The 17,742-nt window shown below is 36.3% G+C and overlaps 1 protein-coding gene across 7 annotated transcripts in view; it reads left to right on the top strand.

Annotated features, from left to right (window-relative positions):
• Positions 1–17,742, top strand: part of LOC109678592 (alpha-fetoprotein-like) — a 41,619-nt gene that overhangs the window by 2,343 nt on the left and 21,534 nt on the right. For 4 of the 7 annotated variants that reach the window (XM_074042011.1, XM_074042014.1, XM_074042012.1 and 1 more), the window contains 7 exons: positions 929–1,140; positions 3,680–3,812; positions 6,863–6,960; positions 7,789–7,918; positions 13,878–14,092; positions 15,475–15,607; positions 17,115–17,212. In XM_074042011.1, coding sequence (XP_073898112.1) covers positions 929–1,140; positions 3,680–3,812; positions 6,863–6,960; positions 7,789–7,918; positions 13,878–14,092; positions 15,475–15,607; positions 17,115–17,212 — 1,019 coding nt within the window. The remainder of the gene's footprint in view (positions 1–928; positions 1,141–3,679; positions 3,813–6,862; positions 6,961–7,788; positions 7,919–13,877; positions 14,093–15,474; positions 15,608–17,114; positions 17,213–17,742) is intronic. The other 3 variants (XM_074042013.1, XM_074042016.1, XM_074042015.1) reach the window with 3 other exon arrangements.

The following is a 17,742-nucleotide window of genomic DNA, read 5'->3' as shown; positions in this document are numbered from 1 at the left end:
TTTCATGAAAATAGGTATTCTTTTGGGAAATTCTTGATAAACACATACTCTTACAATACATATCTTTTGGATCCATTACTGACATGTCAAATAAGTTAAACTATAAGTGAATAATTTTTCTTCTTTATTTGTGGATTTAAAATTTTCATCTTGGGGCTAATACATACTTGTTTTTTGCTAGACTCTGAAGAGACATAGAGAAATCATCAGCCTGACTGGAAACATTTTAAATGAAGTCCTTCTGCCAGTGGCCAGTCTTACTTTTTATACTGAATCCTACTCATTTCCATTTCTAAAGATAACCTTTTCTGTCCTTATGCTCCAAATCTCAAAACACATGCCATTGAGCTTCAGACATTTGCTGCCACCAAAAGTATTTGAAAACAAATTGACTATTTGGTAATGAATACACATTGTCTCAAACTTCAATTCTTAATATAAATTCCCATGGAAATAAAGCTAAAAATGATTACGAAGTAAGGAAAGCAAATTGCCAGATTTTTTAAGGCAGAGAAAATAAGAACTTTTAAGAAAAGTTCTTATTAAAAGTATATTGCCTTTTGTATGGAAATATGACAAAGAACATCCTTTGTACAGTTATTATATGTTAATAAAAAAAGAGAAAAATATCTTGCCCTTGGTATTCTGGATTATATTTTTATTTTAGTAACTCTCAACTGCTCAAAAAATGAAGTTACTGCATAGGAAAGGGGAAAGTGATAAATTCTATTTGGTCAATAGCCAGTATGTGTGCATTTAGACTTAAAAACTTAAAAGATTTCTACTTAAAAGAGCCAGGCCCAGAAACTATTGGATCCAGAGTTTTACATTATATGCTTAGCTGCCTTTACTTTATTTCTTAACTTTCCTGTGGCTAGGAATGTAAATCATATATACTTCTCCTTTAAGTCATCATTTTCTCCCATAGATGACTACCTTCCTGGAGTATATTTGCAGCAACCAAGGAATGGTGGAGAAACACATGTTTACAGACTGTTGTACTACAAACAACACAGAAAGACTCGAGTGCTTCCTATCCTATAAAAAAGATGACATGGATTATAGGGAAATATTCCAAATTCCAAAGCCTGAACAGATCTGTGAAATGGACAAAGAGAATCAAATGTCCATGAAGGCATGGTGAGCTATTTCTCCTTGTAGTTGCCTTTGAAGAGAATATTTTCCAATTTTGAAGACAGATCTTTTTTTAAAATATAAGATCCTCTGAGAACACAATGCTTTATTACATGGAATTAGAGTGAAAATTTGACCTGTAATACATTTTTTTCTTCCTCAGAATGACAGTTACCAACCTATTGAACCAATAGGGCATGAAAAATGTGAAAAAGATGAAAAATGACAAGGACCCATAAAGGACTCATTTCCTTGAGAGTTAGATTAGGTGGACTAGTAACAAATGATATTGAAAAACACAGATAGGCAGCTAAGCAGGCAAAGTATACTAAACGAGAATATTTGGAGACGGAGAACAGGACTTGGCATAAGGGGATATTCATCAATGGATAATGACAAACATGGAGCTAGGGCCTAAAAACAAGCAATAATTGTAGATTAGACAGAAATGCGGCTCTTTCGTCTGTTTTTTGAGGGTCTCACTATGTACCCCAGGATGGCCTAGAACTCACAACCTTCCCAAGTGGTGGGATTACCACCATGCTGTGCAGAGATGAGTTTTCAAGTCAAAAACATTGTGTAGTTCCCATGCAGAGTTGATAGCACTAAAACATGTATTGGCAAGCTCATATTTTGGAATCCCAGTTAGCATGGTATTGTGTCTGTTGAAGGTTTGGTGTTTGGTGCTAGCAAGTGGTTGGGGTTACCAGGAAAGGACAAGAAAAATGCAAGCTTCTGCTCTCAAGAAATGGAGATCTGGCTATCTTACTCAAGTCAGGCTCGGGCATGGGAAAAAGACAGAGATTCACTTGCTAGTCCAAGTACAGGAGAATGGTGATGATTTAATTTTAGATTTTAGACATGCAGATCAGATCACGAGAGGACAGGGCAACTTGATGATGGATAGCCAAAACTCCGTTAATTCACCCACACAGGGACAGAACTGCCCCAGAGATCATTGAACAATCAAGAAGGAATTTATTAGTCCCAGACAATTAGTGAAAAGGACTAAGGGAACTGGTGTTTGGAAGGTTCCAACATACCCGATGTTAAAGAGACTAACTGGGAACCAAAATCTGAGCTTAGCTCCTCACTTATTAAAGTGATATACATGCTGTTATTAAGCACAGCAAGTTTCATGCCTGATGTCAGGCAAGCCTAAAGCATCCCTCCCCACGCAAATGAGATGCATAGACACTGCACGGCAATATTTGAGGAGAGCTACAGACAGGTTCTTAGGCCTCCTGGTCATGCTTCCGTGCATAGCTGCCTCTTCTCAGGTACCTCTGTTTGGAGGGCTGATTTTAGAGGATCTTCAGCAGAGGTCTTCCACGGTGACTTCTGCTCAAACCTTTTAACTTGGGAGGAAGGGGAAGAAGGAGGAAACTTGAGGAGACTTTGCTCCACTCTGAGTCAGTATTCAGGACTTTTCTACTCCATGCCTTTTCAGCTCTCCCTCTCCCTTGCCCCCTAAAACAGAAGAAGTCTTTTGAGGGGGACAGGAAGCCCTCAGGAATGAGTAGATCTCATTTCTGTGCCAATTCTCCTGATCCTTGGTTTTATCCACAGAGAAAATGAAACAGGGGGGTTGGCACTTTTTTCTGTTTACCTCTTGCTTTTATTACCCTAATAAATCATTAAAGGTAAAACTGAAGTTTCATTTTGGCTTCCTGCCTTACTTGGATACTTTGACTTCTGGTAACTTAGCTCAAATCTTGACAATTCTCTAGCCAGTAACTCAGGAATCCAAGCTGTTTTTACCTAAGGGCTATACCGCCTGGAGCCTACGTTTCCAAAAAACAGTCAGGAATTGTGCAAAAAAGTTATGATTGGCCAAGTCTAGAAGTGGTATGTGACATGCCCATGCATATTTTATTGGTCAGAACTCAGTTTCATTCTCCCAACTTAACTGCAAGGGAGTCTGGAAAAGTAGTCTTCTTGTGCACACAAGAAGAGACAATGGATTTGTGTGAGCATTAATTAAGTTTCTGTCTGCAGTGTTGAGTATATATCCATGTATGCATGAGTAAGTTTTGAGTAAGATTTGAAGACTGCTATGAGGAGATATGGTTACTAAAAACTTAGTAACCAACCAAAATGCTGAGTGGCACATCTTGGAAGACAATGGCATTAACTTCCTTAGTCTAGAAACAACTTCTGGATGGTCTTGAGAGACTTATCTTCACCCATCAAAACCTCTGAATTTAATTCCTCTGTACCAGCTATACAATCCTGCATTTATAATTTGCTTAGACTTGTGGACTTTCTTTATTAAGAAAATGAAGGTTTTAATTGCTGGTGCTCTTTCTTCATCAGTCTTGGTCACTTCATGGGCACTCAGGGAATATCTGACCAACCCCACAGTAATCTGTCCATAGTGAACATTTGATGCCTTTAAGCACAGTGCTACCTCAACTAAATCACCCACCATGAGTTTCCAGAAGTTTCAGATCAACAAAACTGAAGGATTCCTGTTTTTAAGAAATAGTGTCAGTGTATGTTCTTGAATTCCAAATCATATAATTTTGTGTTTGTTGAATTGTAGGTATGGTTATGAAATTTCTAGAAGGCATCCATTCTTATATGGACCCACTATCCTGACCATGTCTGCTTGCTATGAGACAGCTGTTCAGACATGTTGTCAAGAAGAAAATAAAACTGAATGCCTGCAGATAAAGGTATAATATGCATATACCATCTACTGCTTAGGGCCCCATCATGGCAAGTGTGTACTCTGGGCCAACAGCATATGTATCATCTCAGAATTTATTAGAAACATAGACTCTCAAACTCTTCTCCAAATCTACAAAGCAGATTTTATTTTAATAAGGTACCCAATCAATTTACATAGTCATTAAAATTTGAGAAGCTTGATTTAGTACTAACATTACTTTATATTAAATACTTTATAATAAATAATATATCAACATTGCTGCCTAAGAAAACACCCAAAAATAATGGTCATTGTTTTATCACCTTTCATAATTTCAGGGGGTCAGGAATTTAGGTAATAGTTCATCTGGGGTTTCTGTCTCATGATCCTTCATGTGGTTGCCATCAGATGAAGTGTGGACATGGAATTCTTGGGGGGAGGTGCTGAAGCACGTGTCATTGACTCAGTATCTCTTTCTTCTTATACAATCTCAACCATATTTCCGTGTAGTGTCTCTGCCTTGGTCTTCCTCACTGCATGGAAGCTGGAGGAACTGGGTTGCTTCCATGTAGGTGAAGGCTTCAAGAGGAGTTTTCTCTTCTAGTGGATGCAGCAGAAATTGCTTGGCCATTTATGATCAAGCCTCAAAATTCACTCAGTCATGCTGCATTGGTTTAAATACCATTAAGCCTCACCATTTTGAAGGGGATACTATATACACACCTTACAATTTGGTGAAAGGATTGTTGGAAAAATAAGGGATAGGAGATATTGTAGCCACCTTTGGAAAATAAAATTTAACAAACAATTTTAATCATGTGCCCCTTTCTCCATCATTGGATAGATGCAAATCAGTGATTAGTTCCAGGATAAAAGTATTTTTTGTCATATTCATTAAAGGTTCTAAATATTAACATAAGATAATCACCTTTATTTTACTGGAGGGGGCGTCAGGTGGGGTTTCCAAAACTCAGGCTGAAAATTACTAGAAGCTTCATAATCTTCTTGATGAATTACTCAATACTAAATGAATTGCCACTTTTTCCTTGCCATCTTCTTTGATATTCTCAGTGAGAAGTCATTTAATTTCTTCCAAACCCATAGAATTTTATCTGCTATTGTGCTCCTTCTTGTCAATCAGAAATTAAACAATGTATCTGAAGTGTCTGGCATTGACTTTGTTTTTACTTATTTTAGGTAAAAAGCTTTTATATATATTTCTCACCTCCTCCTGGTAGATTCCCATTCCTTTAGAATTCAATTCTCAATTCCTAAGAATGTAGTTATTTTTCCCCCTTTTGGTTCATTTGAATTAAAAAGTGAAAACCAGTCATCATGTACAGATTTACATCTCATTGCCCAATAGCTCTGAAGGAGGATTTTTTCCCCCTGCCACAGAAGTGAGCTCTGTACATAATTTGTACTTACTCTTTTAAATTATAAAGTATTTTTCATCTTATCTTTTTTCAGTGGAAATTTTTCCTAGGTATATAACACACCCCTATAGTGTCAAACATAAGCAGATGTTACAAGTCAGCTCAGAGTTCATTCTTTCTCTTCCTCACTTTGCAATGATGGCATTCACAGTATTGCTGCTGCTGTCTGTTCTTAGTGCACCTTCTTCAGAGAAAAATTACATCATCAGTTGTGTAAAAATTGTCTATTATCAGAGAATGCGACCTTTCAATTAAGGTCTCAGAGACTCTCATGAAGAAGTGGATAAACTTGTTTGATTTTGAATGAGTGTGATACAACAAAAAGAAAAATAATAATAACTCATAATTAGTTATAATATATAATTAAGTTGTATTTAATAATACTTATTAAATAAAATTATAATTATGATTTCAGTTTTGTAGTTTGCATGTTGCCTTTACATTTTCTGACTTGTTCTTAAAAATGTCACTGTAAGGTATGGCTATCCATAGAAAAAAATAATATATGTTTGATATAATGTTTTAAATGAAAATATAGAACTGCTCAGAAAAATTTAAATATTACTTATATTTCTCCCATATAGACATACAAATTTTGGTATATTTCTTTCTAATAATTTTTTTCTATTTACATACTTTGTTTTACGCATGCTTATGATTATACTGCATATATATTTTGACAAGATTTAATCATACTTATTTTTCATTATAAATATAAATCTTTTAAAAATGTGCTATTACTTATGTAACCACCACTCTCTGTTGAATCATTTTATTTCCATCAAAATTTTGCTGTCACAAGAAAATTTATGTACATCTTTTTGCTTTTTTTTTTTTTTGGTGATACTGGGATTTGAATTCAGTAAAACTAGGCAGGCACTCTACCACTTGAGCCACTCCATCATTCCTTTTTGTGTTGGGTATTTTTGAGATAGAGTCTTGTGAACTATTTACCTGGGCTGGCTTTGAACCGCAACCCTCCTAATCTCTGCCTCCTGAGTAGCTAGGATTATAGGTGTGAGCCACCTGCATCAGGTTGCATTCTTGTTTTGTTTGTTTATTTTTGCAGACGGGGGGTTGAACTCAAGGCCTTGTGTATGAGGCAAGTGCTCGATCACTTGAGCTTCATGAACCTCAGCCTGCAATTGTGTTTTAATTTATTTAAAAATACTTGTGATAGTTTAAAAAGGAGAAATCTGCAGTTAAAGAAAATGAACATTCAGAGCTGAGCAAGTTAATTTATACATTGCAGAATCAGAACATATATTTTAGTTAAGTAGTAGGAGATATGCCCCTGATGGCACAGTTAATAACTAAGATAAAAGCGAAATAAAACTGTAAGGCATTACGCTGAGATTTATTCTGGCAGTTCTCTGGACTTTGGTTTGTTCACTTTCTTTATTGCTCACATTTATATTCCCAATGTTTGATGTTCTCAGACAGTGATCTGGGGAAGTGAAATGCTATTTTACAATGCCATGTTATGCTTTTGCATATTGGCCTCTTTTAAGTAATTCAATAGAGCACTTTCTAATTTTGAGGAGGTATACAAATTTTCCTTTTCTCTCCTTTACTAATGATGAGATTAACTTTTTCTATTATTACCATTTTTCTTTGATGAGCTTTTTTCTGTTTACAGCTAGATCCCATCAGAAAATACATTAAAGAGATATCTTTGAGACATCATCATTTATGTGATATCGGGATTAAATTCAACCACAATGTAGCAAAAGCAGTGTAAGTTATCTATTTAGATTTGTGGACTTTGCTGCTCTTGGGTCAGCCCTTTTGACTAAACTTGTTTGAAAAGCTGTTTACGCCTCATTTAACAATGTTAATCAGTACAAGCCTGGCTTCTTTCTCTACACATATGCTGCCTGCCTGTTCAAACAGGGCACACAGCACACAGAGATATGGATAAAATTGCACAATTTTCAACTGCCCCCGTTACCTCCTGCCTCAATTTCTCCCATCTGCTCAAATCCCATAGTCTCTTTCTCAGTGCACAAAAGACTTTGGACTTTCAGATGCAGGAGTTTACTGAATTTTTCCACATGGTAAAGACTGAAGGATAAAAGGTCCTCCTTTCTCTTGGCTCTAACACCAGGTAAAATAGAAAGAGTAAGTGGATCTACTTCCAGAGAAACTTTAGGGATGTTGTTCATTTATCAGCAGAAGCAAGGGAGACTTGTGATTTCTCCCCTCATGATTTCTGTCTTTATAATGAGGAGGTTTATGTAGGAAAGTCAGGCCAGAAACATTTCAAGGCTAGGTAACCTTTCATTTCATTGCCTATCTAAGCAACTCAACTTTTATAAGAGATAGCTTAAACAATGGAAATGAACATATTTTATGTATTTCAAAGTGCTTGTTCTATGATTTGATCTTTGTATGGCTCTGGGTACTATCATTGAAGAAACAGAATTCATTTGTAACATTCTTTCTCACCCCACATTTGAAATTAGGTTCATATTTTTTTGGGGGGGCTATTCAATGAACTAGAACTAGTTTTCAAAAAGATTAAATCCAAAATACAATTTAAAATGTATTTACTTTTCTTTTCAGAGAATTGGTTCTACTTACTAAAAAGCAACCTAAAGCTAATTTTTCTGAAATTGCCAAACTTACCACAGATATTAAAAATCTGCACAAGATTTGTTGTGAGGGAAATGCAGTGGCATGTACACTGGGCAGGGTAAGAGTCTCTCTTCTCAAAATTCACTTTAATGTTTAAAAAACTTAAAATTCTTAAATAACAGTGCAGTGGTTAATGATGAAGCTAGAAAAGTAAAGATCATTTCTCAAAATCACCAGTAGAATGGTATCTTCTCTCTGTTCCCAACTCATGCAAGAATTTTTCCTCTCTTTCTTCTTTCCTTTCTACTTAACTTTGTTGCTTGGTTCCTTAAGTTTTTGGAGCTGGTCTCCAAAAATTTCAGAAATTTTCTGAGAAATTGGGACTATATTTCATCATTTTTGCTTCTTGCACAAGACCTAGAACTGTATACCACATCAGACTGATGGGAAAGGAAACCAACAGAGGAAACGTGGTATAAATGCATGGAGCATGGGTGCAAGGACTGCATGGAACTCACCTGCTTCACACCCAAATATATGGTCCTCACATCCCAGAAAAGGAAAGAACTGTGACTGTCAAATCCTCACAAGTCACAAGCCATGTTCTTATTCTTTCTGCAAGTTTGAAAGTTGGGTAATTTTCATCATCACAACAGCACAAAAATAACAACAGAACTAAGGACACCTAACAGCAACATTTCATGGGAAAACCCATAACTCTTTTGCGCAAAGACTCTGGTCCCCCAAGTTTTAGTCTCATTAAACAACAGTTTAAAAGATGTGGGTAACCACAGAAATGAAAACAGAAACACACTGAATAGAACACTCAGAAACTCCCTAGTATTCTAAGTCCTCAAATTTCTATTCTTAGGACAGAGCTGGGGTCAGACAGCTTTCCCCAGCCACCATTGCAGTCCATTGCCAGCATCACAGTAGCGGTGCCTCTCAGGAATGGCAGTTGCCACTGCCAACTCCTTCCCGGAGAGAGACAATTTAAACTTGTTTCTTGAATCAAATTTTTTGCTTTTTAGTGACAAGAATCTCAATGGACACTGAAAGTTAAACTATCTTGCATACTTAGAAGGCGTGTTGGCTGTTTAGGACAGCCAGAATTCTGTTTGCCTGAACACTGTATGAATTTAGTGGAAAAGTAAAGGGAGTTTTGGGCCCTGACAGAAACCACTCCAACGAAAACTAAGTAAAACAAAACAAATCTCTAAAATCCCTTAGCACATGAACAAAACACATGTCAAACTAATAACTCTAGAACTGCTCCCCTTGTAGTCTGGACTACAGTCGCAGGGTGCTGGAACAATCTACAGTTATGTCATTTATATTGACTATCATTCACAAATAATTTTAAATAACTGTAAACTGCTGGGTGGTCCTCTCTTCATTCAGATTGTAATCCAAACAAGTTTAGGGTTATTGGCTTGACAAAGGAATTATTTATGTGTTAAAAGAGTTTTCATTCTATTTTTGAGGATGGGGTGTGTGTGTGTGTTACTGGGGATTGAACCCAGGGTGTTGTGCATTTTATTACTTGAGCCATGCTGCCAGACCTTTTGTTTTGTGTGCTGTTTTTGAGATAGGGTGTTCCTAACTTTGTCCAGGCTGGCCTTGAACTGCCAATCTTTGTGTTTCTGCCTCCCAAGTATCTGGGATTACAGATAGGGTATACCACCATACCTGGCTTTTTAAGAGGGGTTTTGTTTGTTTTTACTAAGCATGGATTCTGAATACTAAATTTAAATATACTTTTCTCATTTTAACATGCTCATTTGATTTCCATCCTTTGGTGAATTTTATTAACAGAGTTCTTTCTTCTTTTTTTTTTTTTTTTTTTGGCTAGGACTGTGGTTTGAACTCAGGATTTTGTGTTTGCAAAACAGACACTCTCATGCTTGAAGCACACCTCTAGTTCATTTTGCTCTGGCTATTTTGGAGATGGGGTCTTGTGAACTATTTGCTCGGGCTGGTCTGAAACCATCATTCTCCCGATTTCAGACTCCTAAGTAGCTAGGATTGCTGGCATGAGCTACCAGTGCCAGCTAAGATTTCTTAATTTTTTAACCAGCCTTATAATTTCATTTTACTGTATCTCTGGACTTGAGAAATATATACAACTGTGCTAAGATGTGAAATTGAACTGTCACTTTTTTTGGCACATGCTTCAGCAGGTTTTGGAATTCATTTATGCTAACTTTAAAAAAATGAATTGGATTTTTTTCCCCATTGAATTCTCTAAAATCATTTAAATAGTATAGAGCCTATCTGTTTGGGGAAGATTTGAACTTGTCCATAAAAGTGAAATTGAGATAGAGAAAGAAATTAGAGTAACAGCTTTCCCATTTCTTTTGCTATGGGACAGTTTTAAGGTTTTTCCAGCAGATTCTTAGTAGTCACGGATTCTGTAATTACGAATTCACCTACTTTTCAAAATTCAGTCATAACCACAAAATCAATATTAACAACACTTTCATGACTGTTCACATATTTATGCATGTTCAGAGCAACAAAAAGTTTGTGTTATCTGATGCGCATCGTCCCCACTGTGGTCAAAAGGCAATGTTCTGTCTGTACAGGGAGTTTCTTGAGACATTTCCATGTATATGCTTATCATATCTTGAATTGGTTTATCCTTCTATTTTTCTCCTTTCTTATCATTCATGCTCTTCTTCCACAGTCTATAGCAGTTGCTAGACTATGAACTGCATTTCTTGCCTGTGTCGTACAACTTTCTGGAGCTACTTCCCAGAGAGAAATGTCTCCCCCAACCAGCAGGCTTTTTTGTTTGTTTGTTTGTTTGTTCAGGTCCTGGGTTTGAACTCAGGTTCTCACACTTGCCAAGTGCTCTATAGCTTGAGCCACACAGCTCTCCCACTAGGCCTTTAGACAGGAAAATAAACTCTATTCTGTTGAGCAACTGAGAACATGAAAGCCACCTAACTAATACACATATTCTCCCTTAACAGTCTCAACCTGAACCCATAATTTACTCTCAGATTTAGATCCTCATCTTATTCTTCTTTTCTGAACACTTAATTTATGCCCCCTAGTGCTTAGAGGAAATCTTGAAGATGCCTCATAGATGTGTTGAATCATCTCAAACTCTGAATACATGTAGTGAACTCTTCAGCTTCCATTTTTTTTTAGCCACTCTCCTCAAACCTGTTCATTTCCCTGAATATCGGTTTCAGTAAATTATACTATCATCAACCCACTCTTTCCTATCATTCTGGATCCTTTTTCTTCACCCCTTTTGCTTCCAACCTAATTATTATTTATTAAATTTTTCTTAATTCTACCTATAGGTAGGGCTTAAGTCTATCCTTCACTAATTTGGTCCAATACCTGATTATTCCTCAACTAAATTTTCTCATAACTTCCAAATATCTTGTACATACACCATTTCCTACATGCATGCTTTCTTACCTCTAAGATTATTTATATGTAAAGATGAATAATTCTAGAATTTTATTCCTCTTCACTTGTTTCAAATTAACTTCTATTTGTCCTTCATGACTTAAATCATTCAAGGTTATTCCTGTGACCTCCATTCAGTCTTCATAGCCATTTTCTCTTTGTCCTCCAAAGAATCGTATGTGTATTTCTCTTATAGCTTCTAAGTTATGCTGCATTATGATTGTTATTGTTAATTATTTGGCTCTTCAACTCGATTATGAGTTCTTTAACTGCAGAGATTATTTAAATACACACAATTATTTGCGTGTGTTTAAGTAAATACATGAGTCTAGTAGATATTATAAAATAAATGAACAAATTGTGATGTGGTTTAAAGACAAAATGCTTCCTAAATTGGGATCCTAAAACAAGAACAACAATAGATGGATCAAGGACCTTAATATAAGACCTGAAGCTTTGAAACTAGTATGGGAAAGAACAGGGAATATACTTGAATTAATAGGCACAGACAATGACTTCCTCAATACAACTCAAAAGGCTCAGCAACCAAGAGAAAGGATTGACAAATGGGACTACATGAAATTAAAAAGCTTCTGCACAACAAAAGAAATAGTCTCTAAGTTGAAGAGGCTGCCCACAGAATGGGAGAAAACCTTTGCCAGCTATACATCTGACAAGGGATTGATAACTAGAATATATAGGAAGCTCAAAAACTTAAACTCCCAAAAAATCAATGACCCAATGAAGAAAGGGGCAAAAGAACTGAACAGAGATTTTTTTAAAGGAAGAAGTCCAAATGGCTAAAAAACACATAAAGAAATGCTCACCATCCCTGGCTATAAAGGAAATGCAAATCAAAATCACATTAAGATTCCACCTCACTCCTATTAGAATAGCTACGATCAAGAACACAAACAACAACAAATGTTGGCAAGGATGTGGGGAAAAATGAACTCTCATACACTGTTGGTGGGAATGTGGTAAATTGTATAACCACTATGGAAAACACTATGGAGGCTCCTCAAAAAACTAAAAATGGATCTGCCATACAATCCAGCAATTCCATTCCTAGAGATATACCTGAAGGAATATAAGTTAGGTAACAACAAAGGTATCTGCATATCCATGTTTATTGCAGTGTTATTCACAATAGCTAAGTTATGGGAAACAGCCAAGATGTCCCACTACTGATGAATGGATTAAGAAAATGTGGTATTTAAATACAATGGAATTTTATTCATCTACAAAGAAGAATGAAATTTTGTCATTTGCAGGTAAATGGATGGAACTCGAGAACATCATCTTATGTGATGTTAGCCAGGTGCAGAAGCCCAAAAGTCTCATGTTTTTCTCATATGTGGAATATAAACCTAATACAAACACAGCAATTCTATGAAGAACAGGCCATGCTAAGGGAGGTCACATGTAAGAGGGTAGGGTAAAAGAAGGAAATTATAAAGGTAAATATGGTTTGTGTACTCTCTATACAAGAATAAATATAGAATTTTTAAACTGACTGAAACCCATAAGAAATGGACTAAGGTAGAAAGAAAAAAAATAGAGATGCACCAAATCAGGTTATAATACATGTAAATGTGGAAGTGCCAGAAGGAAACACCCTGTGTAGCTATCTTAAACAACCAAAAATGTCATTTTTTTTTTCTCTTATACAAAATCAGAGAACAGGTCCTGCCTGGGGTGGAGGTTGGTACCAGTGGAGGGGGGAGGAGATGGAGAAATGGTGAAGGAGGGTGAATATAGTGCAAATACTATGCACACATGTATGTAAATGGAAAAATGGTATCTGTTGAAACTATTCCAGGAATGGGGGAAAAGGTGTATGAAGTAGAATAAGGAGGGTGTGTATTCAAATATGATACATTTGTTATATTGTAAGAACTTCTGTAAATGCCATAATGTATCCCCACATAACACAACAACAAAAAAAATGAAGAAATTAATCCATTAAAAAAGAAAAACAATGAAAAGATAGTAAAACTATTCATTTGTATTTTTTTGTGGGGTTAAACATTGAAACAATTATACAGCCTGTTTCCTCATATGTTCTTTAATAGTTGGTAAAGGAGCTTGTTACATTTCAGTAATATCAAATAGGTGTGTATTTGTTTTTCGTATGAGTACTGTAAAATGATGTTTTTGGTCTTTCAGTTTATAAAGGATTAAGTAGCATAAGAAATAAGCATAAGTAGCAGGAAATTAATGTGAGTAACTCCCTGTACAGCTATCCTTATCTCAACCAGGAACACTTGTTCCTTCCTATTATTGCTTACACTCTCTTCAACAAAATTAGAGATAAGGGCAAAATAGTTTCTGCTGGGTATGGAGGGGGTGGGGGTGAGAAGGAGGGGGCAGAGTGGGTGGTAAGGGAGGGGGTGGAGGCAGGGGGGAGAAATGACCCAAGCCTTGTATGCACATATGAATAATAAAACAATAAAATAAATAAAAGAGAAAAAACAACAACAAAAAATACTGCAAAATAAGGAATAAAATACATTTTTGTTGTCCTCTTTAAAAAAAAATAAGTAGCACAAGATACCAAGTTTTTCTTTGGTTTTCTATAAATAACAATAAAAATAAGTAAGCTAAGAATGAAATCATGCAAAATCACTGTTCTGTTTTATGTTTTATAGAGCCAGCTTATGAACTATACCTGCTCTAAACAGGTTACCCTATCCAGCAAGACTACTCAGTGCTGTGAACAACCAGAGCCATTCCGAGGGGAATGCATAATCAACTTGGAAAATGATGACAAACCCAACCTTTCACCTCTGCCCCTCAGAAGGTTTACAGAAGACCAATCTGTGTGCAAACAATTCACTGGCAAGCAAGACAGCTTTCTAGAAGAGTAATATCTTAGTGATGGAACATTTTTGTAATATCTTAGTGATTATGTATGAATTCTTTGGGAAATAGTGTAAACTTGAATGACAACAGGGTCCAACCAGTGATGAAACTGAGTGGCTAAATTAGAAAGTGTAGCCAAGAGTTGTTGCTTTGGAGTCCAAAGTTGGCAGTAGCTGTTCAGCTTCAGTCATATTGCCATGTGGCAATGTGGGTGATTGGGCCTATTGCATTTGAAAAGAAGGTAGAAATTTCTTGATTGTCAAATGTTGACCACTAATATAAGAGTTAAAAAAGAGCACAGTGATGGTCAAATGTTTGTAAGCTTGCTCAGAGATGAGCAAGAGCTTCAGATTGGCATACCTGGTCAGCTTTTCTAATTAACTTAATATCTACTATCAAACCCAGGTGTACCATTTAAAGATTAGGGAATTGGGGTGTTAACATCTTTAGTGTTCATTCAGAAGTGCATATTAATTTGTGACAAGGCAAATTTATTTCAATATATAAAGACAATATTACTATGTGATTGAAATATTTTCAAAGACATATTGGGAAGCAAGGAGAATTTGAGTTTTCTTCAAAGTTAATTATAGAATGACCTGACTTATGTTTTGAAAATTAATTTGATATTGGCTCATAAAAGCAAATGCCATTACCTGAAACTACCCACTACAGATTCCTAAACTTGCATTTGGTACTGAGAAGTCAACAGGCATGGTGTCCTTTGAAAGGTACATGGGACTTTGAGTTGGGAGAGTTGAACTCCAGTCCTGGTTTTGACATGCATAAGCTGTGGAAGATAGTGAAGTCACTTGATTTCTTCAGGCTTATTGTGTTTCCATTGTAAATTGGACAAGATAACTTCAAGGCTTTGAAAATAGTCTAGAATTCATTTTTTTTTTCTTTCTATGGCCCACATGAATACATAGATTATGCATGGACTACTCACATTTGAAGGCTGTTTTGAAAAAGAGGGAAAGATGGTGTGTTTCAATGGTTTGAAAACACTTTCAGAGAAAGCACTTTCTCTGAAAAAAATTAACCTCCAAGATTACTGGGAATCATATGTTCCCACTCAAACACTTGAAATTAATCTGAAGTAAAAGTAAGTAGACTCTGAAACATAAGCTGTTAGTTAACCAGGAGGTTTTAGGTTTAAGGTCCAGATCTCCCATTCACCACTATGTGACTTTGGAAAAAAATCATATAATTTTATTGATTTGGTTTCCTTGTCTTAAAATATTGACAATAAAACCTCGCTACCAGCTTTCTAAGGCTTCCAAATGCCTAAGGTTAGTTAAATTTCATGGTCATAACTGGCTTTTGAAAGAAAATTCATGGCTTCTGAATTCTACTTTTTACCTTCTGTTTTACATGATGCAGGTTTCTCTATGAATATTCAAGAAGACACTCAGAGTTGGCAGTTCCAGTGATTTTAAGAGTGGATACAATATACAGAAATTTACTGGGGAAATGCTGTACATTAGAAAACCCTTGGGAATGCTATAGCCGTGGGGTAAATTCCTATTTTTGAACATGTTTCTTATAAGTGATTGCAAACACAGGAAAAATTCCAGTGCTGTTAGCAATGCCATACTTTTGTATGATGATTATACATGCTTTTGCTAATTGCAAGCACTAGACAAGAAATATGATTTCTGATTAAACCAAGGTCGTATCATCACACTGTTGCTTCTGTCTGGGAGAGTCACTACCTTATAGACTCTGTGTTTCCTGAAACCTTTGCAGTCTCCTCTTCAAAGTGAATGTGGGTATCTGCTTGGCAGTAGCAGGTAGCATGAGAACATGGCCTATTACCTTGTGGGAGGTCTACTACTTCACTGTGCAGTCCTGGAAAATGTTCCCTTTTCAGGCCCAAAATCTTACTGTTCACAGGCAGCAGCCCTTGTGTATTTGATATGAAAAAGCTGGTGGCCTAACCAGATGATAGTTATCCATGGGTAGCCATGTCTAGCCAGTTCTGGCTTTTGTTATTTTTATCAATGACTTATGTACTTGAAAGGACTGAGGCCAGAGGAGGTGTGTTGATGAAGGGCCAAGGCATGTCTTGCTCTGTCTAGACTCAAAGAGGTACACCTAGATTTTTCTGCCTTTAAGAGAAGGGTAAATGAGGGTGATTTAGTCTCCTGTAGGTGAGCACCCTCTCGTGGTTACCATGATAATCTATAGTTAGAGCACTTTGTAGGAGCACTGGATGCTTAGAGTTTACAAAGCAGCTTTACAATAGTGTCCTATTTGATCCTTACAGTAGTCTGGTAAGATAGGTAATACTAGAGTTACTAAGTATATTTATAGATGGCAACATTGAATGTCAGAAGGTTCGGATGAGTTGCCTAATGTCTCACAGGTAGTGAAGACAAGAGCTAAGGATAAAATCTAGGCCAACAGCTTGCAAATCTGATGGAGTTTTCTCTATAATGAGCACTGCTTGTTAGGATAAGGTGACTAGGTCTGCTCAGTTAAGATGCTAATCAGTACTCCTACCCAAGAATAAGCCTGCAAGGTCACTAGTGCCTTCTCCCAGAAATCTATTTTTGTGGTTTAAGAACTCTTTGAATTTCCTTTTGTTGTGAAAATCCCATTTGATTCACTTCAGTGTGGCATATTTTACTATGTTGGTATATATTGTTATTAAATCATAATTTCTTAACATGCATCTATATTTCTATAGCTACATAGCAATATCTTCATCTGTACCTATATCTATATATGTACAAAGGCTTGGTGTTAAAATAACTAACGACATGCCATTTAAGCCCATAAAATGGGTTTATATTATTGGATACCAAATAATAATCCTGCTGTCCCAGTTTTTTGCAATGAAGAACACGGTGATTTCTCTTTCAGCAAAACATAATTTTCAAAATTTGGGAACTCACTAAATGAGTAAAGTCCTGAGTTTAGGAAAACATTTATATAAACTATTGAAGGTGTTTTTGCAACCTTACCACAAGTTATATTGTTGCAACCTAACATAAATACTGATTATCTCTATTTTTCAGAATGAGATGTTCCAAAGAGTGGTACGTGAAAGCCGTGACCGTGTAAAAAATCACTGTGGTTTACATGAGAAATTAGGAGCTAGCAACTTTCATGACAGGTATGCCTGTAAGACACTGTTCAGATTAGTGTTTGCAGTGACCTTTAGTTGATTTCTGATGCTAAGAGTTTTCATCCAAGCTTAAACATGTTATAGGCTGAGGAAAAAGTCACTTCAGAATTAACCTAGCTCTTTGTCTTGATATGACAGATGTCTACACACTCTGGGGGCTTCCACGCTGCTTTCCAGACCAGTCAATGCCCAAGGGTTAGGGGGAAAAGGAGGCTCTGTCTTCTCTCCTGTAATCTCATGGGAATCTGTCACACCTGAATGTTTATTTGGGGCTTTACCTGTGATTTTGGGCTTTACTTGTGATTTTGAATCACAACTATGACAGAGATCTATCACAGGATCCCTTCATCAGTTTTAAGACAGGTTCATCAAGAAAATTTAGTAGTTTCATCAGCAAGAATAGAGATAACTGGGTACCTTAGTTATTTGACAGAGGGGACACAAACCCCTCCTTGTGTACAGAGAACCTGGTAAACCCCATTGTATTTAGAAGATTAAGTGTCAAAACCCCAAAGAGA

Source organism: Castor canadensis, chromosome 9 (genome assembly GCF_047511655.1).
Source record: "Castor canadensis chromosome 9, mCasCan1.hap1v2, whole genome shotgun sequence".
NCBI classification, from domain to species: Eukaryota; Metazoa; Chordata; class Mammalia; order Rodentia; family Castoridae; genus Castor; species Castor canadensis.
The sequence above is the reverse complement of the archived record's forward strand: the minus strand, read 5'-3'. Positions and strand labels throughout refer to the sequence as shown.